The sequence below is a fragment of the Beta vulgaris genome, chromosome 4 (assembly GCF_026745355.1).
Source record: "Beta vulgaris subsp. vulgaris cultivar EL10 chromosome 4, EL10.2, whole genome shotgun sequence".
NCBI classification, from domain to species: Eukaryota; Viridiplantae; Streptophyta; class Magnoliopsida; order Caryophyllales; family Amaranthaceae; genus Beta; species Beta vulgaris.
Genome location: NC_079205.1, coordinates 980,315 through 1,005,065, shown reverse-complemented (window position 1 = coordinate 1,005,065; position 24,751 = coordinate 980,315). Strand labels below are relative to the sequence as shown.

Genomic DNA, 24,751 nt, shown 5'->3' with positions numbered 1-24,751 from the left:
GTGGTTTAATTCTTAGACCCGCCACACACTAATGTATTGAACAATTTTCTCCCTCTATCTTAGTGTTTGTTGTCTACCCGTACCCCAAATTGAAATTCCTAGATCCACTAATGATGATCCCGGTTAACAACTAATTATATCCCTAAATATTTGGAAAATATTCTCTATCACTATGCATAACCCAAAAGGTACATCACTAAGGAGTTCAGGACATTCATATGAAATGATTTAATTATACAAATAGAGTCAACAACGCAGGTAGCTTGCATGGATATTGGATAATAATACCATGTACCATCAACCTGCAAACCAGGCTTTTATTTATGTTACAAGATACAAGTAGGATAGCATAGAAACAACGTCATGACTCATATGATTATATGACTCTCTTTACTGAGCCATGTCGAGATACTTGGAGTGAGTTGGTTTGATACTCCAAAACATGTCGTTAATGGCAGAGAAGTGACAAACTGGGGCATCGCCCGGACGGATTCCGAGGTATCGAAGGGCTTCGACATCTGGTTGCCAAGCGTATGTGTCGTAGTGACAAACGGCGGTGGTCTGGATGGCGTTACCGGAGGTTGGGCTAACTAAAGTGATGTCGTAATGACCAATGTCTTGTTGGTGGTGACAATAGTACACAACATAAGGGTAGACCATCCTATGGCATGCTGCTGCTGTATTGCCTGGTACAACCAACTTCTTCACCTTTGTTACCACATAATCTTGTATGCCATGAGCTACCTCAATGTTGTTCCTCATCATTCTTAATTGAACATCATTTGTCCCTAACTCCTTTACAACAAAATCTACAATATCCTCCATGGATTGTGCACAAGTCCTGTCATATAGATATGCATAATTTGATATAAAATTAATTTATTAAATTATAAGGTTGATGCGTACATGATCAAACATTATTTATTGCTATAAAGTCTAGCTCTAATATTATTGTAGATGGAAGAAACTTGGATCCAACGATCAGACCATTAATAAGTTAAGCAAAAAGTAGTGAAAGTTACAAAAAAAAAGGAACGAGTTAAATAGTTAAAATCCAACTAGTTAACCTATTTTCCGTGTTTTTGGTCACTTTTACTACTTTTTACTTTATTAGTTGAAGGCCTGACAAAAATGGTTTTATCAGACGATCAAATCTAAGACTTACAAAAATATATTTTGAGCTAGTTTTGTTTGAAAGAAACTTCTCATATTACTTTGGAATACTAGCTACTATGAAGTAAAAATCTTAAAATCAGAACTCTAATTTCAAAATTTTGATTTTAAAAGTTTTATGACGAAAAACTATGCTCCCTCTGTCATATATATATTAGTTTCACTGGTTTCCAATTTTACTTGTCTCATTCTCTATATTTTGGGCCTAAATATATAGCAAATTATAAGGAACTTGATCAATAATAGAAAATGTTACTCACTCCCAAGTCCCACCTTGACAACTTATAAATTCCCTACATTTCACTAACTATAACTATCAACTATTATACCAACATTAAAATGCTTCAATAAGTCAATTGAAAGCTCGTCCAACTTTGAATAATTAAGTCAATTTATAGAGGAACTGGGAAGTTCTAGAGGATCCAAACACTTTTATAAGTGATTATGTCTTTTTCATTTGTTTTGCTTATAATTTTATTAAGAATCTACTTAATTATTAATTTGATATAATAGAGATAAATAGTAAAGATAGAGCTACGTAAATGTAAACGTAGGATATTACCTATTTTCTTTCTTCACCTTTGGTCTTTGCAAACATATACCAAGAGTCTCCCTTATCGCTGTTGCTTCTGCAGATTCAGACTTTATCGAAAACAAGTTAAGAATTTCTGCAACTTTATCTACTGAAAAAGGGATAGATTGAGCAATTTTTTTCGGCAAACAAGGACGTTTTTTAGTCTTTTGAAAATCATGCTTCAACTTCATTCCAAGACGCAAACTTTCCTCCACGAAAAATACTGACCCGCCTAAGTTTTCTTCCTTCACCTCAGAATCCTTTGAGTTTGCATTGTGTATGAAATGATGATGATTATGTGAAGCTTTTATAGAATTTTTCTCATTGATGTTGTCTGGATTGTAACGCCAAGCAGCAACAGTCCAAGGCTGATTTTCACTAGCAACAGTTTTATCCTTCTTGGTGGTGACAGTGTTGGTGGTGGCCGCATCACTAACTGGCTCAACTGCATTAGCATTAGTGTCTGGATTGTAACGCCAAGCGGAAACAGTCCAAGGCTGATTTTCACTAGCAAAAGTTTTATCCTTCTTGGTGGTGACGACGTTGGTGGTGGCCACATCATGACTAACTGGCTCAACTGCATTAGCATCAGTTTCTGGATTGTAACGCCATGCAGAAACAGTCCAAGGCTGATTTTCACTAGCAGCAATTTTATCCTTCTTGGTGGTGACAACGTTGGTGGTGGCCACATCATGACTAACTGGCTCAACTGCATTAGCATCAGTTTCTGAATTGTAACGCCAAGCAGAAACAGTCCAAGGCTGATTTTCACTAGCAACAGTTTTATCCTTCTTGGTGGTGACAGCGTTGGTGGTGGCCACATCATGACTAACTGGCTCAACTACATTAGCATCAGTTTCTGGATTGTAACGCCAAGCAGAAACAGTCCAAGGCTGATTTTCACTAGCAACAATTTTATCCTTCTTGATGGTGACGGCGTTGGTGGTGGCCACATCATGACTAACTGGCTCAACTGCATTAGCTACAGTTTCTGGATTGTAACGCCAAGCAGAAATAGTCCAAGGCTGATTTTCAATAGCAATAGTTTTATCCTTCTTGATGGTGACGGCGTTGGTGGTGGCCACATCATGACTAACTGGCTCAACTGCATTAGCATCAGTTTCTGGATTGTAACGCCAAGCAGAAACAGTCCAAGGTTGATTTTCACTAGCAATAGTTTTATCCTTCTTGGTGGTGAAGGCGTTGGTGGTGGCCACATCATGACTAACTGGCTCAACTTCATTCGCACCAGTTTTTGGATTGTAACGCCAAGCAGAAACAGTCCAAGGCTGATTTTCACTAGCAACAGTTTTATCCTTCTTGGTGGTGACAGCGTTGGTGGTGGCCACATCATGACTAACTGGCTCAACTGCATTAGCATCAGTTTCTGAATTGTAACGCCAAGCAGAAACAGTCCAAGGCTGATTTTCACTAGCAACAGTTTTATCCTTCTTGGTGGTGAAGGCGTTGGTGGTGGCCACATCATGACTAACTGGCTCAACTTCATTCGCACCAGTTTTTGGATTGTAACGCCAAGCAGAAACAGTCCAAGGCTGATTTTCACTAGCAACAGTTTTATCCTTCTTGGTAGTGACGACGTTGGTGTTGGCCACATCATGACTAACTGGCTCAACTGCAGTAGCATCAGTGTCTGGATTGTAACGCCAAGCAGCAACAGTCCAAGGTTGGTTTTCACTAGCAACAACTTTATCATTCTTGGCGGTGTAAGGCTTGTCGAAATTAGCCATTTTCTCCTTGGTGTTTATTGTAATTGGCTCAATAGCTGATTCAAAGTGGGGAAAAACAATTAAGGAAAAAGAATCACCACATAAACTACTCCTCTTGTGTTTATTAGTTTACATGTTTCTTTTGCACAAAATTTTAGGAAAAATAGTGTTGTGGGGCATAGAAAGAAAGAAAAAGAATTAATTTATATTAAAGTTGAATGGGTGTCATGGAAAGTTAGTGGGAACATTCCAAAAATAGAAACAAAAGAAATGTGTAAACTAATAGGGGACATTCTAAAAAAGAATACGGGTAAACTAATAAAAATTGGAGGTGAGTATTATATAACGAGGTATATATTAATTGACTAATGTTTAAGTTAAGCTAAGTTTGCATTTCAGTCAACCAAAAAGTTATTTACGTAGCAAACATATCTCTTGCTGTCTGAAGCTAAGTCAGTCACCTAAAGACATTTACTAAACAACCTTAAGTCTTTGGTTTCCATATTTCAGTTGAATACTAAAAACTGAAAGACCAGATTCAATAACAAATGGGCCTAGGGTCTAAAGATTTGAGACCAGATTTTACTTATATTACCCATGACTCACCTACTAGGTGGACTAATCAGGCTGAATTTGATGATTCTAATACCCCAGCTCATTGAAAGGAAAAAAAGGAAAAGAAAACAAGTGAGATAACTTAGGAAAAGAAAACAAGTGAGATAATTTAGGAAATAAAACAAAGTTGAAAAGCAGGCTATATATATAAATAATATAATACCTTTCTAGTTTTTTAATAGTTACACCTACACCTTTTTACGCATATTAATACAAAACTTTGAGAATATTTATTTCTAATTTTGTATTTGTAAATATTAAAAAAATATGCATATTAATAAAATACATATATATTAAAACGAATCTAATAAGATTTCACATGATTATGTTTTTATTCACGTATAAATCACAAATGATGGTCAAAGTAAAATTTGTGAATACTGAACAGTGTAAAATGTCAAAGTGTAACAATAAAAAAACGGAGGTAGTAATTCACCATTACCGTGGAGTAGATTTTCCTTGATAGCTTGCGGCATGGGGACTTTTGGTAACTTCATCCTCCAGTAGTCCTCTTGCTCGCAACTTGATGCATAAAATGCTAGAAAAGCAAGCTGAAAAAATACACGGGGAACAAGATGCAATAATTATTTGATTAATAATGTATTATAGATTAGTTATGATACAAAGAAAAAATTATCATAGATGAATCAACAATAATAATATTGTATTATATTATGGGTACGGTTTATCTTCTTGACACCAGGGACTCAATCCAGTTACAACTAAAACTCTCCCATCTTCATGCATGTACGTCAAAAAATCCTTAAACTATTAAGCAGTTTTGATTATTCAATGCTTCCACGTCTCAGGTGTCACAATAAGGTTTTGTTTTCTTCAACTTATATGTATTAATCTTATTTTTTTCTCATATGAATTGGAATTAAGTCTTCCCTAATATAACTTGCAAAAGCTATGTTACTCCAACATGGATACAAGTGTTGTATCCGAGTAAGGATCAGAGGATCCAACACTCCAAAAATTAAGCCGATACTCTGACACGGTTAATAGAGTGTTTTGATCAATTTTCTCGACACGTCTATCAATTGAAGTGTCAGAAAAAAATTTCCCGACACTTTATTTTTTCGAAAAAATAATAATTATTATCTTAGTAATTAAGTATCAAGTTCTAACAAAAAATCGATTATAAGAATCAGTTTCTTCCTATAAAATATAGATAACGTTGAAACTTTTTTATTTCCCTTTCTTTGTCACTTTTTTTTAATCTTGGGATCCAAATTTTTGGATCAACCATTGTGTATACTCTAAGCTTTTACTTTCTTGAAAATCAGCATATAACTTACTTGAAAAAGTGAAGGACACTAAATGAAGAAGTCAAAAAAGTAAGAAAGAGAAAGTTAGAGGAGAGTAACTTTAATTTATTTAATAAGAGTCTCACTCACCCAGTAACTATTTAAAAATAAAATTCACCCACCAACTCATTACTCAAATCAGTCGAGAAACAGAAAATATGACCAGTGTCCGCTTGCTCACGTCGGAAAAGATTTTCGGCATTCCAACACTTATAAATTATAAGTAACTCCAATCGATTCGACTCATCCTCCTCAATAAAAGCCCCGACCAACAATTGAACTCTTGATTTGGTGAATTATATATATTTCCAATTTTCAGATCTAAGGTTTATCATTTGAACCCTAAATCTAAAATTCTCTCCTTTGTCAACCTCGACACTTGATTGTCGACACTTTGTAGATGGACACCATTTCCAGGCGTGTCACGCGTCGTGCAGGCCCGTCTCGAACTATATAGAGGCCCTGTGCAATCTCATATTTGAAGAATTCAATAATGTAGTAGGTCATCCATACTTCATATAATCATATTATGAAAAAAATTAGTCCAAATAAGTAGATAAATTTTTTTTCTTTTTACTACTTGAACTTTCTCTATTTTGGGGCCCTGTTCCATGGAACATGTTGAACATGCTAAAAGCCGCCCCTGGCGTCGTGTCGAGTAGACACGCGACGACACTCGAGGTGGAAGAGGTCGGAGTAACATAGCTAAGGAGAAATGTGTTACTAGATCAAAACAGCTGACATGTGTCACTCAAGCCCAATTTAACCGGCAAAATTCAGATTATGAAAAGAACAAGAGATTTAATTTAAACTTTTTATTAAAGTAAACTTATTACTTAGTAGAGTATGATCTTACTTTACAAACTTAAAGTCAGTGATATACAAACTTAAAGCCGTGAGTGTGTCTTGTGACATACAAATTATATATATTTACTAAAGCGAGCTTTGCATGCATGTATATATCAGTGGCAGATCCAGGACTTGAACAACGTGGATTCGAACTTGTTTAAACTTAGAACAAAAAAATGGTCTTATATGCACGCGAAACGTGCAGCTAAATTTTACTATTAATACTTATATATACTTAAAGGCGTTAAAAAAACTTATATAAGTTTGACTAAAAAATCCTTAATGCTGTTAATAATTAACGACTCACCAATAGTTCGGTCTTTGTAATATAGTTTGGCTAATAGATTAATAATGCTATCAATAATTGATTGCTTGAGCAAGTTATTTGGACGAAAAGGGAAATTAAATTAGATTCATTTCCTATTAATACATTAGTACTTGGTGGGAGTGGAATATTTGTGAAGAAGCGAAGCTAGAAGACGGAGGATAAAAAAAAAAAACCAAAAATAAAAACATAAGTTGTAGTAATAAAAAACAAAGGGAGGGAAAAAAAAGTTAAAAAAAAATACAAGGTAAGGAAGCTATAAAATGAAGGATCAAAAGAAAAATAAAATCAAGAATAAAAACATAAGGTATAGTAATAAAAAAACAAAAGGAGAGAAAAAAAAGTTTTAAAAATACAAAGTAGAGAAGCTTTTTTTTGACAGGATAAGTAGAGAATCTATAAAGTGGAGGATCAAAAGAAAAATAAAACAAAAAACATGAAAAAAAGGAAAAAAGAAAAAAGCTTAAGACTTTTTTTTAAGCAAACGTATACATGCATGCACATGCATGGAGAAGAGCGAGCTTACCAAAAAAAATGCATGTGATTGCAGTCGGAAATGCATTATGTTTGGCAGGAAAATCAATGAACTGAAGAGAAGAGTGAGAACTGAGAAGGGAGATGTGGTTAAGGAGCTAGCTAGGCAATAGGCAGGCAGGAGTATTTATAGAGAAAGTGGACGTTTATTCGCGGGATGTGCGAGTTTGCATCTGTCACCCACATTAGTAACAAATTAAATACTTTTTTTGTAGGGTAGGTAGTAACAAATACTTTAATTATTGATACCAAACAAGAAGAAAAATTCGATCTATACAAATATATTAAAACGCGTGCGAAAGATCAAAGTCTATGTGTCACGTGGCGCTCTCTGCAGGGAAAAAATTTAGAAGTTATGTATTATAGGATTTGATCCCAAGATCTCAAGTACATATACTAAAGTCTTAACCACTAGACTAAGTTGTTTTTAGTGTTATTATCATAAAGTGTTATATTAATAAATGAAATTTTTTCTTACCCGGTACATAGCCCGGGTCTAATAACTAGTTGATACCTAAATGAAGATGGTACCATTTAAAAGAGATTTGAATACTAATTAAATTTACTTTTTTGTGTATCAATTACAAGAATATGCATTTGGTACCAATATAAGGTGATAGACGTGAGTTTCACATTTTCATTTATATAAATATTTTTTATATTCATTTTTTCACTGAAAGCGTCTATTAATTGGTGGATAAATAATGAAAAATATAATAAATAGTCTCATTATTCCAAATAAGGATTGGATAAACAAAGAAGTCACAATCTAAAAAAACGGATAAATAATAAAAGACAATGCAATGGAATTAAGTATTATACAATACTCTTATGCTTTCAGGTAATTAAGGTGACTCATTGATTGTAGTTCAAGTTGTCGTTGATTGAATCCTATTGTATTAGGATCTTTTTTCTTTCTTTCCGTTCATTTCTTATTTTCACATGATAACACTTAATTAAGTTAAAAAATAATAATAACTTTGCATAGTTTTCCTCCTTTATGCATTTCCAATCCTTGATTTAAGATTTGGACCATCCATTAGGATCCCAACACGTCTCAACCGGCTTAGATATACGTGTTCTTCACTGTAATAGAAATAGGTTTCAAGTTCAATAAGTTCTAATAAATTCATAAAAGTCCAAATAAGTTCTAGCATCTTATTAACAAAGTTTTAATTAGATCAAATTAGTTTATATAAGTTCAAATAAGTTCAGACTAGTTTAGAAAGATTCAGTTTAATAACTTTAACAAAGACAAAGTGAAAGAGAGAAGCTCTCAGCATTTTCTCCCTAGCCCCCTAGCCCGCAAAACCCTAGTCCAAAAGAAAAAATCCCCAAATCAATTTTGTAATCTCTTTGCTCCAAATCTCAACCATGAATGCAAATTTCTTACTCAAGTTCTGCAATTAGCCTTAATTGTAGGTTTGCGATTGTCCAAAGCTATAGTTAATACGCTTTCTCTCTTCTGTCAGTTCATTAAGCATCCGGATGGTGTTAATTTGCAGGGTAATTATAACCCTAAATGTTGGCAGGGCTATATCTATAGTTGTTGCTTAAGCATGCAATTTAAGTGTATTAGAGTGGTGATTTGTCTTCCTTTTGTGATGACGTGGACTCAATTTCTGGGGTTCAAGTACAAATTTAGGGTTAGGGTTAGGGTTAGGGATGGAAAAATTGGGGATTTGATGGGTCATTTAATTCCCGTGCTGAGAGAGAGAGTTCATAAATTTTTTTTGTTTTCCTTTCATCATTTCGTTTCTCTGGGATGGTTTTCACTCTCCTAGTGCTTTCATTTGGCGTGCTGCTTTTGGGTGTTTGTTCATAAGTTTGGATTTAGCATTTAATGCGATGAGATTTTACATTGATAACTCTGCACTAAGGTACATTTACCATCTCAAAGTAAGATCTTTCGCTTGCTATAAATTGGAATTATTTCTGGTAATTGGTTATTATCACTCAAACTTTCTTCTTACATTATGTATTACTGAGTTGTGCTTAGTTGTTTCTCTTCCTTTCATCCTTCTTATTTGTCTTTTGATAAGTATATTCATGGCGTCTCCTTCTTTCAAAGATGTGGTACTTAATTCTGTCCCTGTTGTTTCTAACCCTGGTGATGATAATGGTAACCCTATTGATCATGGTCCTGTTGGTGTGCCTAGTGCTGATGTGCTTCATGCAGTGTCTCTTGATCCCCCTGGTCCTCCCTCTTTTCCTGAGGTCATTGTGCTAGATGACCTCCCCCAGGTACAACGTGATATTGTTGATTTATCTCAGTCTTGTCTGGTGGGTAAAATGTTGGGCGAACCGATTGATCTTAGAACTATTATTTCTAGAACAAGGGCTGATTGGAGTTTTTGCAAAGGTGATGTTGATTTTCTTGATATGGGGAATCATTGGGTTCTAATTCGCTTTGCTAATCCTGGTGACCTATTTCTTGTCTGGTCTGAAAGACCATGGCATGTTATGGGTGAGCTGTTTGTTATCTATCCATGGAGGGCTCATTTTGATCCCTTTGTGGAAGAGATTAAGTATGTTGATCTTTGGGTAAGAATTCCTCGCTTTCCTACTGAACTGCTGAACTTTGAGTCTGTTGCTAATTTGTTAGCTGCAAATTTTGTTGGGTCTTTGATTAAACTAGATGCTAGGTCCCTTTTAAGGCATAAAATAAGGTTTGCTCGTGCTTGTGTTAGAGTAGACATCACTGTCCCTCTTGTTGAGTATGCTGAAATAAAACGAGCTGGTGGTGTTGACTGTGGGTATCTCATTTGGTACGAGGATTTCTCGGTTGGGTGCTCTTTTTGTGGTTGTGAATCTCATACCATTGATTTGTGTTCTGTATTATCTCCTCCTAAGCATGAACGTAAGGTTTTGATTTTGCAAAATCCGAAGAAAAAGTGGTTAGCGAGTTTTTGGGCAATGCTAATAGGCAAGCAATGCCTTCCACCACAGCTGAGCAGGTTAATGTGGTGGAGGCTAGGCTTAGGCATGTTTCAAGACCTCGTCTTGGCCACCCTGGTCCTGTCTTTGGTTCTGGCTCAAAGAAGTTTCCTGGTAAAGTCTTTTCTGGTGCTGCTAAAGCTTCTGTAGCTAAGGGTGTTGTTATTTCAGACACTCATGTGCAAAATGTTTCTCGAACTGCTATGTTATCTCTCCCATTGGCTGATGTTAAAGGTTAGAGTCCTATGAAAGAAAATGTGGTGGTAGATGTTTCTTCCTCTGATGATGAGTCTAGTAACTGTGCTGTGCTCCCTCCCCTTCCTTCAAATAGCTCTCTGAAAGTTGCTCTCCCCAAGGCTGTGCACTCCCCAGTGCCCCTGGGGGATATTAAGCCTAAGCCTCTCCCCTCTGCTGATATATGTAGCCCTATTCCTTTAAGGGTGGTGTACCCTGAGGATTTGTTTGCTACAGCTATGCTTCCAGATGCTCCTTTCGATGATGCTGAAGGTAATGACTTGTTTGCTGAGATGCATGGCTCCTCTGATGTTGAAGATGATACGTATATTATGGATGAGCCAGTGGATGATGTTATGTGTGAGGATTATTCCTCGCAGCCTGGTAACTCTTTCCATTCTATCTTCTCAGACCATTCTATTGTGAAGCATATTGAAAGTATGGGGGTTGAAGGGGCTAGTCTTGCTGAGCAGCTCTCTTCCCCGAGTTCTGCTAAAAGAAGGAAGGGTATGGTTGAAGCAGATTCAGCCAGTTCTGAGTTGAAGAGGAGCAGGCTGTAAGCTTTGGGTACTTTTCTATACCATCTGTTAATCTATGATTATTAGTTCTTGGAATGTTCGAGATTCGAGAAGGCCTCTTATTTTGGAAGAAATCAAATCATTTTGTAAATTAAATAATGTTAGTATTATTATGATGATCTGTGAAACTAAGGTGTCTTCCCCTCCTTCCGAAGGGTGGATACGTCACAGTGGGTTCTCTTCGTATGATTACCTTCCTTCTATAGGATTAGCAGGTGGTATGTGGATTTTGTGGAAGGATATACCTTCTAATCCGTTCTCAATGTCAATTATTAAAAAAACTTCTCGCTTTTGGGCTTGTAATATAAAGCTTATGGTGTTAAATATTAGTTTTACTCTAATTTTTATCTATGCTCCCCCTAATTATAACCTTAAGCAAGATTTCTGGGATGAACTTATTGTCTTTCTTAATAATCTTAGTGGACCTTTTTTAGTTATGGGTGATTTTAATGAGTTAAGTTCTCAACAAGATAAGAAAGGACTAGGTGCTCCTTTTAGTTTTGCTAGACTAATGTATATGAATAATTTCTTTGCTGCTGTTGAATGTATTGAGCTTCCTTTCTATGGAAATCCATATACTTGGCGCAAGTCTAGGGATAGTAATAATAATTTATTCGAGCGCTTAGACAAAGGTATAGCTTCGTTATCTTGGGTTAATTTATTTCCTAGTTCAAGAATACAGCATCATGCATTTACCTCGTCTGATCATTAGCCTATATCTATTCAATTACAACACCCTAATATTCTGAAATCCCCCCCGTTTAAGTTTGATAAATTATGGTCTACTAGAAAAGATTTTGAAGTATTAGTCTATAAATCTTGGTCTCATCGATTTACGGGCTCAAATATGTATTGTTTGCTAAAGAAATGCAAGCTTCTTAAATCAAATGCTAAAAAATGGGTAAACACAAGATTTGGTAATATTAATAGGCAAATTAAGATAGTCGAGGAACAATTAAATAAGCCGCAACTTATCATTTTGGATCAAGGCATTTCTGGATCGCTCGGTATACAACAGGATAGACTATTAAAAAAGCATTCTAAGTTACTTGAATTTCAGAATGAATATTGGAAGATTCGAGCCAAGTCTAATAATCTGAAATTGGGTGATTCTAACACCAAATATTATCATGCGTGTGCTTCTATTAGGCGTAATCGCAATCTTATTACTTCTATATTAGATTCCGATAATGATTTAATTTCGCACCCCAAGGAGGTGGAACAGTGTTTTACAACCGCTTTTAAGAATAGATTTCTATCAAATAGTGATTGCATATTTAATTCAGAGGTAGATTTTGATTTACTTGAGAGCATAATATCGGTAGAAGATAACAATGAACTATGTGAGGACATTTCTGAGGAGGAAATTAAGGAAGCATTATTTGATCTAGCCCCTGATAAAGCTCCAGGACCGGATGGTTTTACACCTTTTTTCTTTCAGAAGTATTGGTCTGTGGTTGGTAATTCGGTAGTTAGGGCAGTTAAAGTCTTTTTTCACTTCGGAAAAATACTTAGAGAAGTAAATCATACGTTTATTAAGTTAATTCCGAAAATAGATAACCCTTCTAATCCAAATCATTTCAGACCAATTAGTCTTTGCTCCTCCATTTATAAAATAATTTCGAAAATTTTGGCTAACAGACTGAAAAAAGTCCTGGGTAAAATTATTCATCCCCTACAAGGGGCGTTTGTCCCGGAAAGATTAATTCAGGATAATATTTTATTAGCCCATGAAGTTTTTCATTCATTTAAGAACAAAAAGGGTAAGGAAGGGTGGCTTGCTATTAAGCTTGATATGGAAAAAGCGTATGATAGACTGGAATGACCCTTTATTCTAGAAACTTTTCGAAAGCTAGGTTTTTGTGATCAATGGGTTAATTGGATAAAACAATGCATTACAACTGTTTCCTTCTCAGTTTTAGTCAATGGGATCCCTGGAGAGATGTTTATTCCCTCTCGGGGTATTCGTCAAGGCGATCCTTTATATCCTTATATATTTATTCTTTGTGCGGAAATTCTTGCTCGACTTCTTTTTCAAGCCAGTGGGCTTGGGTCGAGATTAGTAGGGGTTACTTTAGGTCATTCGAGGGTTAATATTCCTTTCCTAACGTTTGCAGATGATACCATGATTTTTTTCAAAAGCTAGTTCAGAGAGTTGCTACGCTATTAAAGCTATTCTAAATAAGTATTGTTCTATGTCTGGTCAATTGGTGAATTATCATAAGTCGGCTTTTCAATGCACAACCAATACTTCTCCTGAGTTACTACTTGAGTTTCAGGAGATCCTCCAGATGGATAGCTCCTTCTCTCTGGGGAGTTATCTAGGTTGTTCCATAGTGTGTGGTAAAGTTACTAAAGCCACGTTTAGTCCGATTCAAGAAAAGGTAAATAATCAATTAACCAAATGAAAAGCAAATTCGTTGTCTCAAGCAGGGCGTACTATTTTGCTTCAATCTAATCTTGCTACTAAGGCAAATTTCCAGATGCAAAGTTTTTCTCTCCCTCCTGCTATTCTGTCAGGGCTGGATAGAACCTATAGGAATTTCTTATGGAATAAGCCCCCTGATTCTAAATCTCCCAACCTAATTGGATGGGATAAAGTGTGTCAACCTAAGATGTTTGGTGGGCTGGGTATTAGGAAAGCAAAAATTAATAATCAAGCTTTACAATTGAAGCTTCTTTGGAAGATTATTAAAATGCCAGATAACTTATGGGTTAAGTTAGTCCGTCATAATAAGTATTTAAAGCAGGCTAGTTTATTTTCTTATAAGGTTAAAGCTAATGTGTCTTGGTAATGGCGTAAACTAATGAATTTAAGAATCCTTTTTAAGTAAGGCCTTAGATGGTCTGTGGGCGATGGAAGGGCCATTTCTTTTTGGAATGATAATTGGGCGTTTAATGTGCCTATTTCGAATAAGTGTATTCCTGTGTTAGGGTCTGAAGATTTTTTGGTTAGTCATTTTCTACTGGAACATGGTCAATGGAATAGAGAGCTGCTTGCTCAATTTGTCCCACAATCTATTATGTATGTTATTACTAATATATTTGTCCCTGTTAATCAGGTGTCAGATGAGGTATTCTGGGGCTTAACTGCGAATGGTGAGTATTCTGTTAAGTCGGGTGTTGCCCTTCTTCAAGGCTATGGTTTGAATCCCCCTGACAAAATTTCTTATAATTGGATTTGGGGGCTGGATATTCCTCCCAAAATTAAATTTTTTATGTGGAAAATCTGCCAGAATGGCTTGCCTACTAAGAAGCGATTAGAGAGTAGTTATGTGTTTCTTCCATTAGAATGTGTTTTCTGCAATTCTCCTGCTGAAACAGATCATCATTTGTTCTTGGATTGTCCGTTTGGAAAGAACGTCATAGAATCTATGTGCTTAGCTGGGGTGCCGATTTCGTTGCCGGGTATTGGCTCCTCGTCGTCATTTATTGAGTATGTCTGCGGCTTATATTCTTCTGTTGGGGCTAATAAGATGTAGACTATTGCCATAATGTGGTGGTTTATTTGGTATGCTAGGAATCAAATTTCTTTTAATCGAGATTCCTTTACCCCAGTTGCGTTAGGAATGATGATTAAGTCTTTTATTAGTAAGTGGACTAGTGTGGCAAGGCTTTTGAGTGGTCCCCCTGGTCCCGTGATTAGCAGGCCTAGGTCAAATAGGACAGGCATTACCTGGTCTCCTCCTCAGGCTCCTTATGTTAAGCTCAATTTTGATGGGTCAGTTCTTAAGGATGGTGCTGCTTCTTATGGTTTTGTTTTACGAGATGAGGAAGGTAAGGTCCTGTTATGTGGTGCTAGTTCTATTGCAGATAATCTCTCTATTTTGGTTGCGGAAGCTTGGGGGTTAAGGAAAGGTATCCTAGGTGCTCTTTTTTTGGGAGTCAAAAATTTGGTTATTGAAGGGGATAATCTTTCGGTAATTCAAGCCATAAAAAGAATTTGGAAAATTCCATGGTCTATTTATTCTTTGATTCAAGATGCTGATTTAGATTTACAAAAGTTTGATTCCGTCATCATACAACACATTTTTAGAGAAGCTAATTTTGCTGCGGACTGGATGGCCCATTATGGGCATTCCACTGCTAATCTGTGTTATCATTTTTCTTGTTTGGATATTTCTTTTTCACAAATCATCCGTAAGGATGCTTTAGGGTGGCCCGTTCCTTGGGTTCCTCCCTAGTTTTCTTTCTGGCTAAAAAAAAAAAACAAAGACAAAGTGAAAAGAACCTACCCTTTTGGTTGATTAATTATAAGAAATTTTAATTTAATAATTTAAAAAATACGTTTTTTTAGATAGGTAAGTTAAAGTCACTTGTAAGGAGGGGGTAAATTAAAAATTCCCCTTACAAAAAATGAGACTCGATCCAATCATCCCAAAAGCCAATATTCTACCAGGCTATCACTTGCTGCTCAATAATTTAAAAAGTATTGCTTGTGAGGACTAGATCTTACAAACTACTAGTAGACTAGTAGTAGTAGTTAAAACTTGTCCTTGAGCCAATTTATACTTCCATGTTACAAATGGCTTCTCCAACATTCTCCAACTCTCATTGCATGGCTACTTTGAAACTCGTTTCCTCGTGCCTTCAAGCATTTCATCACACACTTGGTGGGCGTTACCTCTCGATTCCCAGGAAAATATTCATTCGCCTCAAATTTAGAGCTAGTAACCATGGTTACGAAGTTTTTATTTTCTTTAAGCAACATCTCAAACATTTGCCGGTAGGGTGAAAGTTCGGTGTGCGGTTTGGATTAGGGCCTAATCCAATCCGATCCAAACAAAATTTGGATTATAATTTTCCAATCCGAATCCAAAACAATTAGAGTTTGAATCCGATCCAATCCAATCCGAATTTTCATACTCTAAATTGGATCCGATCCGAAAATCCGATTTTTTTAAAACTCTAGTTTCTCGATGAAATAAATCAAGCACAACAACAACCTAGTAGACTTAGAAAATGAGGAATTAAGTGCTGTTAGGGTTCTAGGGGAAGGGTGGAAGTGCTACACCTCCTAGCCTACGGACTATGCTTTTAAAAAAAAAATTAGTTAAGCATTTAAGCCCAATCAAGATAAATAATACAAGGCATATTACTATTTGGTTATATTGGATTTTTGGATCCAATTACCCTCAATCCAATCCGATCCGAAAATCCAATTTTTCAAAAAATCTTAATCCGTATCCAATCGGAACACATTTCGAATCCGATCCGAATTACTAATTCGGATTGGATTGGATTGGATTTTGAATTTTATCCGAATAACTTTCACCCCTATTTGCCGGCAACCATTTACCCATTTGTTGTGCTCAACTATCCTCTTTTCTTTAGTTTTTTTATTTCTTCTCAGCATTTGATTAAAGATTGAATGTTTTACACCCTTTTTAGTTAGTTAACTAGTTATTAGGCCCGGACTATGTTCCGGGTAAGAAAAAATTTCATTTATTAATATAACACTTTATAATAATAACACTAAATACAACTTAGTCTAGTGGTTTAGACTTTAGTATATGTACTTGAGGTCTTGGTATCAAATCTTATACTATACAATTTCTAAATTTTTTTAATGTAAATGGATTACATGAACTAAAACTCCCTAGGGAGAGCACCACGTGGCACATAGACGTTCTTTCGCACGCCTTTTAATATATTTGTATAGATAGGAGATGGATAATTGATTTTTAAAGATTTCTCCTGATGGTGTCTTATTTTGCATCATTTGGTTTAAATGTAGTTTTGCTTCATTTTTTTTAGGAAACCCACAAAAGGGCTTAATTTAAAACTCCCTCCGTTTCGAATTAAATACAACAAATTCACTTTTATGTATGCTGAGACATTATTTTATTTGACCACAGATATTTATAATTACATATAAGTAAAAATTATAAAAAATACATTTTATCAAAGTATGTCACGAGACGAATCTAACAAAGTCCCACTTGACTATGTTTTTCATCATGTATAAATCACAAATTTTAGCAAGTCACAGTGAAAAGTGTGAATAGAGTAAAAGTAGATTTGTTGCATTTAATTCGGAACGAAGGAAGTGGATCAGATCGAGCAACGTCCACAACAAAATAAGGGAAATCATCGTCCCAAATGTGAACACTACCCATCTCAACAGACTGAGGATGAGCTAACAAATGAGCAACCTTATTACCTACACATTTAATGAAAGACCAAACAACACAATCAAAGTAAGAAAATAACTGCAAAATACTATCATCTAAACTAAGGGAAAAAGTGTTCGATCCTGAGTTGAAATCACTAACAAATTGTCACATTCTACCACCACTTTGCGGAGTCCCTGATTCATCTTTAATTAGAGCATCAATCATCATGACATGAAATTAGTTCATGGATCATGAACAACTTGCAAAATATGTTTGGTCATTGTGACCAACTAAGAAATTGGTCACCTGGTGAACAAAGAAAAAATTTGTCATGAGAAAAGTGGGCCCACAAAATAGTGGGAAAATGTGTAACACAATTAACTCCCCCCATGTCAACCTGTCTTGGATTTGGAAGCCAAAGATGGAGCCAAAGCTAAAGTATTTCTTTTGGCTCCTGTGGAGAGACCGAATCCCACATAAAATGCTTCTTGCCCTTCGAAATATTGTCCCTAACTCCTGTTGTCCTCGCTGTCACCTTCCTAGTGAAAATTCAGCCCATGTGATCCGTGATTGTGTGTTCTCTATGGAGATCTGGAAAGCATGTGGTTTTGATCCCCTCCCCCTCTTATGCTTCAATGATTGGCTCCGAAACAATTTGGAGGTTGATTTAAGGTTTAAAGGGATTGAGTGGGCGGACATCTTTCCATATTTATGTCATGAAATATGGAAGAATAGGAATGACTGCAGCATTAATGGGGCTTCCCCTTCTTCAGCTGACGTTATCATCCCCAAAGCCATATCGCTGTCTCTTCTTCTTATTCAATCCAAAAAGTCCATTGTCCTACCCTCCCTTGCCCCTCGAAGCACGGGGCCTCCTCCTTCTCAGACCACTCGTCCGACCATCCATGTAGATGCATCTTTCACACACCTAGCGGACCCCATGGGTACCGGGGGTGTGGCTAGAGACGAGAGGGGGTTTTGGATCATAGGATTCGGGACTAGGAGTTTTGCGATAGATGTGGTCATGGCTGAAATCATGGCCATTCAACAGGGTTTGTTTATTGCTAGGCAGTTTAGGTTACTTGAGGCCATTATATTTACTGATTGCATGAATGTAGTAGGATTGTTGTATAATCATGAGAGTTGTGCTGACAAATATATGAGTGCTATTTTTGAATGCAGAAAGTTATGGAGGGATCTCCCCCTAGTGACAATTGAGCATTGCAGCCGGAAGGACAATCAAGTTGCGGATTTGCTTGCCAAGGAAAGTAGAATTAAGGATGGTAGTTGCAATGTAACTAGGATGTTCCCAACTCCCCCTAGTTATTGTAATACGGCTTATATTGCAGATTTTAAAACTCGTTCTAATATGACTATATAATATGTGGCTTACATTTTTCACCAAAAAAAAATGTATTTGCCAAATTAAAAGGCTATATTTCAAAAAATACAAATTAGAAAAATAAAAAAGTTACCAATGATCATTTTTTTGAGATCTATAAAATGATATTTATTTCGCCATATTTTGAAACACTTCAAAAAATAATAATTTTGAAGTAAAAAGGAAGAGAGAGAAAACTCGTGAACTTTTTTTTATGTCATGGGTGCCTAGGTGAGTTGAATTTGTGATTTGGTCATAAGCCATAACATTTTTTTTGGATGATGAGAGAGAAAGTTGTAGAGAAAAGGGATGAACATTTTTTTTCATGGGGTAAATGTTTTTATGGAAGTTTGTGGCTTTTAAATTGAACTGAGATTTGATTAGAATTCTATGTTCATCTATGAATCTTTACATGATTATTTGTTACTCTTTAACAATCCTCACATTGCCCCTCAAAAAAAAAAAAAAAAAAATCCTCACATTGGATATGATGGACGTACATTCTAATCGTGGTATATTATTTTCTTTTGAAATGGTAAGGAAAAGAATTATTAGGAGACCCTCTTCTTGAGAGGAATTCTCAATAGAATTAAGCTATTTGAGATTGTTCGCTTATATCAATTGATACATACATTGGAGTTAATTAGATGACCTACATTTAATATCCAATCAACCACTATATTGTCTTTTCTGGAATTATTTACCGTACCTCAAATTATTGCAGTAATGAATGGATGTCCTCAATTATATTGTAATCCCCCACAATTTTAAAGGATTTTCATAAATATATTAAAATATTTATGTAGCTATATTTAAATCCAAATGAGTTTGGAAAATGATTTGACTTTTAAAAAGGGTTGACTATTTTAAAAGTCAACTAAAATATTTTTCATAGCTTAATAAAATTTGTAATGTTTTAATTAAGCATGTTTTAATAAAATTTTTAATTATTAAAAGCATATTTGAAAAGAAAGCTTAATGGAATCGAAAGCCCAAAAGTGATAAAAAGGGACAGGATTATTTGATGACTAGAGTCCTAATGGGCCCATCTTATTAGTCATCAAAGTTTCAATTATTAAAATCTCTTTTCCTAAGCCCAAAAGGAAAAGCCTCTATTTAAATATCCTAAAAACCCAAATTTTGCCCTACACACTTTATTCTCTCTCCTCTTCCTTCGACTTTCTATTCTCTCTCTCCCTTCACCCGTTTTTTTTCTCTCACCAGAATCTGATTGGCCAGATTTCTCATAGTTCCGTTTCTTTTTAGCCAAAACTTCCTTCTTGAAAGTTGTAGATCTCAAAAATTATTGAATTTAAGCTCAAGAATCACTCAATTGCGATTCTTATTCTATCAGTTATGGCCTCTGCAAGTTTTGCGATTTTGCTGCCATAATTCTCTCGCGATTTCGGTATTTCACTCTTTTTCTTCCTTTTTCTTTTGATTCTTTTCCTTGTTTTCTTATATATTGATTTCATATATATTATATATTGAAAGAATAAATTTTCAAATTTGTTATTATTTTTAGATTGAAGTTTTAATCATCAAAGCATGGATTTTTAGGGTTTTAATTACTAGAAAACCATAGTTGTATGTTATACACTATGAACAATTTATGATTTTAAACATGTTTATATGTTTTAAAGAGAGTTATTAAAGTTTATAAGTGCTGTAATTTCAGAAAATAAGTATTTTAAGAGTTTTAAAGGATTTTTAATCACTAGAATAGTTGTACATACTAGGGATTAAAAATAACGAAAGTTTGTACGTAAAAACATTTTAAAACACGTTTAAGGGGTTTTGATCGTTTTAAAGTTGCTGTAATTTTTAGTACGTATATTTATTTCATTATTTTATTTTCTAGACGGAGATTTCGTAGTAGGAGACTTTTAGAGCGTAAAAGTGGCCTACAGATTTGTTTATACAAAGTACGTACATAGTCTACGTGCTATATGATTTAGAAACATGCTCTAAGGATGTTTTATTTATAAGTATCATGTATAGGACTCTGTTGTTCATATATATGATTTACTGGAATTGTTTTACATGTTATTTGCCTGTTTGCTACATGTAAACTAGTAGTATTTATGAGTATTAATGTTTGTATGGAAGTTTGATGCAAGCAGATAAGTCCAGTTTAAGTTTTAATTCGTGAGTGAATTAATGTAAGTAAGATTGAATCATGTGTTACATGGATTCGTGAGTATTAATTATTTATCTTATAAGAACCGTGGATCTTATTTGGTAAGTATGAGTTATACCTATATAAAGGTACAGTTTACTGTTGGCTAGGTTCAACAGGCAAGTTAGTAAAGAATAAAAAGAAGTTAAAGGAGTCTTGATTGATAAGTTGTGAACACTTGTTAATTCTAAGATAAAAAGGATTTCTGTGACGTTTATGTGAGTATTAGTTATGTGTTATGTGCTTGGTTGGTGTCAACACAAGTATTAAAATGTATGCAACGTAAAGTGAAACGAGAATAGGTTATAGACTTTAGACTGGTGCACGTCTAGAGTTGGACACTAAGGGTTGGGATTCATGGTGAGCGTGCCATGGGTTTTCCTAGGATTGGATTGATCACCTTTCCTCATTAGTTAAAGGTTCCTCGATATCGCAGGTCATTCTGGATTACGGAGTCATGACCGTATTTCCTATTTTCAGTATAGACAACTCGTCCCATAACTATTCCATTTAAAGAAGAAATAAAAGTTTAGAATCTAGTTCAATAGGAGTCATCTGCAGATTATTATATGTTTTATTATTATTTATTCCTGCAAGTTATATTTTTGTAGTATCATGTTTAGGGTTATGTATGTCTGATATATAGTACTCAGCTTTGCTGATTACGTGCTTGTCTGTGTTTGTGATCATGGCTTTGCCTATTGATCCTGTGGTGATCCTTCGGGGGAGCAGAGTTGAGACGACATTGACATTACAGGTTCGAAGATGCATATCATTGGGGAATCTGGAATGGAGAGGCTCTTGTATTACTAGAACCATTTAAGTTGTTTTCTAGGAGTTTATGTTTTCAGACAATAGTAGTAAGTTGGTGTGTTTAGTTTCTGACATTGCTATTGGTTTCATAAGTTTTAATAAAGTTGATTTTTAATAAGTTGTTTTCCGCTGCAAAATTCTGAGTAAGCCGAAACGTTATCACACGGGCGATAATGCCTGGGTAATTCTTTAAGGTATTTATAAAAGTGTTTTATAGAAATAGAGAATTATCGGGGTGTTACATATATTTTCTAGTTAATCATGGTAATATATATATGTACATTAGAAGGAAAAAAGTACATATTTTTCAAGAGGTAAAAGGATATGTACTAGTGGAATCCCTATATCTTAGGGAAATCACTAGAAAACTAAAGTATAAAGAAAAATGAAACAAAAAAGAAATAAAAGAAAAAAGAAAAATTGGGGTACTTATAAGGTACTCTCATCCCTTGGAAGGCAAGCAATGGTTTGTGGAGACCCTTAGACGCCTAGCAACGGGGGTGCCAAACGAACAAAGGATAGGCACTTGTGGACTACGAACGGGGTTTAAAGCACCCTAGTGCTATCCGTGGGTACCATGGGATCCTAGGAATCTCCAAGTCAAAAAACGTTGATAGGCGCAGAAAAGTTGGAAAACAGCCCTGAAATAGGAATGTCAGACATAAAAACGTCGACGAGGTCTGAAAAGTAGAAAAATGGCCCTGAAACAGGCAAAGTGTGGCTTATATTGTCCACGTTTTTGGGTGTTCCCAGGGCTAGGGAGGCTTGGTTACCAGTACACGTGGAAGACACACCTGGGCCATGGGAAAAGGCCTTGGAAGGCAGACTCTTGTAGGGATGTTAGTGTGGTTGGTCAAGTAGGAGACTACCCCATCCCCGCCCAATTAACTAGGATGGGTACTTGTCTAGGTTTGGCGGGAGGTGAGGTAGGATTGGGGATGAAAATAGTAGAGAATTAAACACATACTTGCAAAATCGTAGAGTTTTCCAATACAAGAAAATATCACAATTTACAACATCTACATCAAACATGTTAATCAGTTGGGACGAGTTAACATATTATCATTCAACCTATTTAATTATTTGTATCAGTTGTGCCAGATTTAGGCTGAATATCTACAACCCATACCTAACCCATTTTATCAAATAGATGATTCGAGCCAACGCAAGTAATTAATATGTCGAAAAACCTTAACTCAAACTCGCTTATTTCGTTTCTAGCTAGTTCTTGTGTCGGCTCGGATCACCACCAAACATAAACAACATAATATATAAAAGGAGACCCCTAAGAGGCCAATTCCCATATATCCATACCCCCAATTTTCTCTCTCCTTAATTTATTTCGCTCGATCGACCTTCCGAGGTTCTCAATATAGTTTCATCGATACCTTTTGAATCAAGAAAAAATGGAGAAGATGTGTCACCGAAGGATAAACGTGCACAACGATGAGATTTTCAAGGATGATAATACGCACATGAACTATAGTAATCAAGATGATGAAGACCTAATTGATAAGATCTTGTTAACTGAGTACAATAATTTAATTTTTCTGAACTCTGCTGCACTTTGATAACTCTCTCTCTTAATTGATCCTGTTTGGCAATTAGAGGTTAGCTATTAGCAATTAACTGTTTGCATTAGCTACTGTTAGTGATTAGTTGATTCACTTGATTGTATTGGCTGGTTTGACTAGTTGTTTGTGTGAAAGTATTTGGTAGATATATGTTAGTGCGCCGATTGGTACTTATTATTAGGTAAAATGATCAATAAAGATTTTAGAAGAATCTATTGGTGTTTTTTTTGGTAAAAGGTAGTATATATGACCAACTTTAAGATATATTAATCATTACACAGCTAAATTTACAAAACTCTCTTCCAAAAAGCTCCTACTAGTAGCTTTTTTAAAATTAGCTTTTTGGGTTAAAATCTCTCTTTCAATCCTCTCTCAACCAATTAAATACTCTCATTAGAGATTTGGACTAATCGAACTTCTCTATTCATCTCAAACCTCTCTTTATACCCCAAAACTCTCTCAACCAAACACCCATTATTATCTACTTTTAGGGTTTTACCAGTTTGTGTTGCTCTATAATGTAGTTGTTTGTTTGATTTCTTCGATTTTAGATTATTGAACTTGTATTTTGATCATTTTGGTCCGGATGATGTCCCGGGTCAGTTACAATCATCATATATATTATTATTCATAAAAATCATAATTGATTTTATTAGCTTTTCATTAATTATCCACTTGCTAACTACTAACTACATGCGGCGCGGGAAGGAATTTCGCTCTTTTTGGTGCGACGCGCCAATGAATCAGAATACCCTAATTTAATTTTCTTTCGGAAATTGGAAACACGAGGAAAGGGGAATCCTTGCTTCTGGGGACATTGATCCGAAGCTCGAGTACGGTCCGTGCGCCGTTTTTCTTCTCTACCATGACGAATCAATTGATTTATTGTAGGCATCGCTCTTTCCTTTGTCCTTCCCCCCTATTTTTGCCCTATCACTAGTGATTACTCCCGATCCGAAGCACCCCTTTTCCATTCATAGAGAAATCCTATCGTTAAAATCAATAAAAAGGCCATCATACTTTCAATGACGATAAAATATACTAACAAATAGAGTTTTTTTTTTTGTCAGACGTAATTTTTTATAGTCACTTTTTACGAAAAACAACCTTTTAATTTTATTTTGCAATTTACAATCTTATACAAAAATTTTTTGCGAGATGAAACCTTTTGTTTTTTTCCGTCATTGGCTGTTACGTTTTTGGCATTGACTGTCAATTCGTTCACTTCCACCTATTTTACAATTCATTTCCCTCCCTTTTTTAGCTCTATTTTCCTCTTTTCTCTTATAAAACCCTTCGCTAACAAAATTGTTTTTTTGCATACAACTTTTCAACAGATTTTTGCACACAACTTTTCAACAGATTTTTGCACATAACTTTTCAAATGTTTTTTTTTGTTTAATTTAGGATAGAAAAGGGAGGGAAATGAATTGTAAGAGAGATGGGAGTAAACGAACTGAAAATCAACGCCAAAAACTTAACAGTCAATGATGGAAAAATGAAAAAGGTTTCATCTCACAATTTTTTTTTTGTTTAAGGTTGTAAGTTGCAAAAGAAAAAATTGAAAAGTTATTTTTTGCAAAAAAAAAAAAAAGTGACTATAAAGATTGTTTATAACAAAAAAAAAAAACACTAATTCCTATTATATTTTTTCATTGAAAGCACTAGTTGTAGTTAGCAGGTAGATAAATAATGAAAAATTGGTAATCCCATTCAAATTAAGTAATTGGATAAACAAAGAAGTGACAATCTAAAAAGAAAATAGATAAATTATTAAAAAATGAAGGAATTATCTTTATTATATAAAAAAAATAGGAGAGGAATTGGTGTCC

General features: G+C 35.2%; 2 protein-coding genes across 3 annotated transcripts; one reads left to right on the top strand and one right to left on the bottom strand.

Annotated features, from left to right (window-relative positions):
* Positions 1-213: 213 nt before the first annotated feature.
* Positions 214-7,254, bottom strand: LOC104891851 (BURP domain-containing protein 17). 2 transcript variants are annotated; one of them, XM_048642471.1, is made up of 4 exons: positions 7,100-7,254; positions 4,526-4,640; positions 1,736-3,530; positions 214-841 (listed from the first exon to the last, which is right to left on the bottom strand). In XM_048642471.1, the coding sequence occupies exons 1-4, from the start codon at positions 7,133-7,135 to the stop codon at positions 391-393; spliced, it is 2,397 nt and encodes a 798-aa protein (XP_048498428.1). In that variant the 5' UTR covers positions 7,136-7,254; the 3' UTR covers positions 214-390. The 2 variants fall into 2 exon arrangements, with proteins under 2 accessions (XP_048498428.1, XP_057249789.1); XM_057393806.1 differs by having other exon boundaries at positions 4,532-4,640.
* A 10,139-nt stretch (positions 7,255-17,393) lies between these two features.
* LOC125496253 (uncharacterized) lies at positions 17,394-18,353 on the top strand. The gene has a single exon (XM_048641670.1). It carries the CDS (start codon positions 17,394-17,396, stop codon positions 18,351-18,353), a length of 960 nt encoding a protein of 319 aa, XP_048497627.1.
* Positions 18,354-24,751: the final 6,398 nt, after the last annotated feature.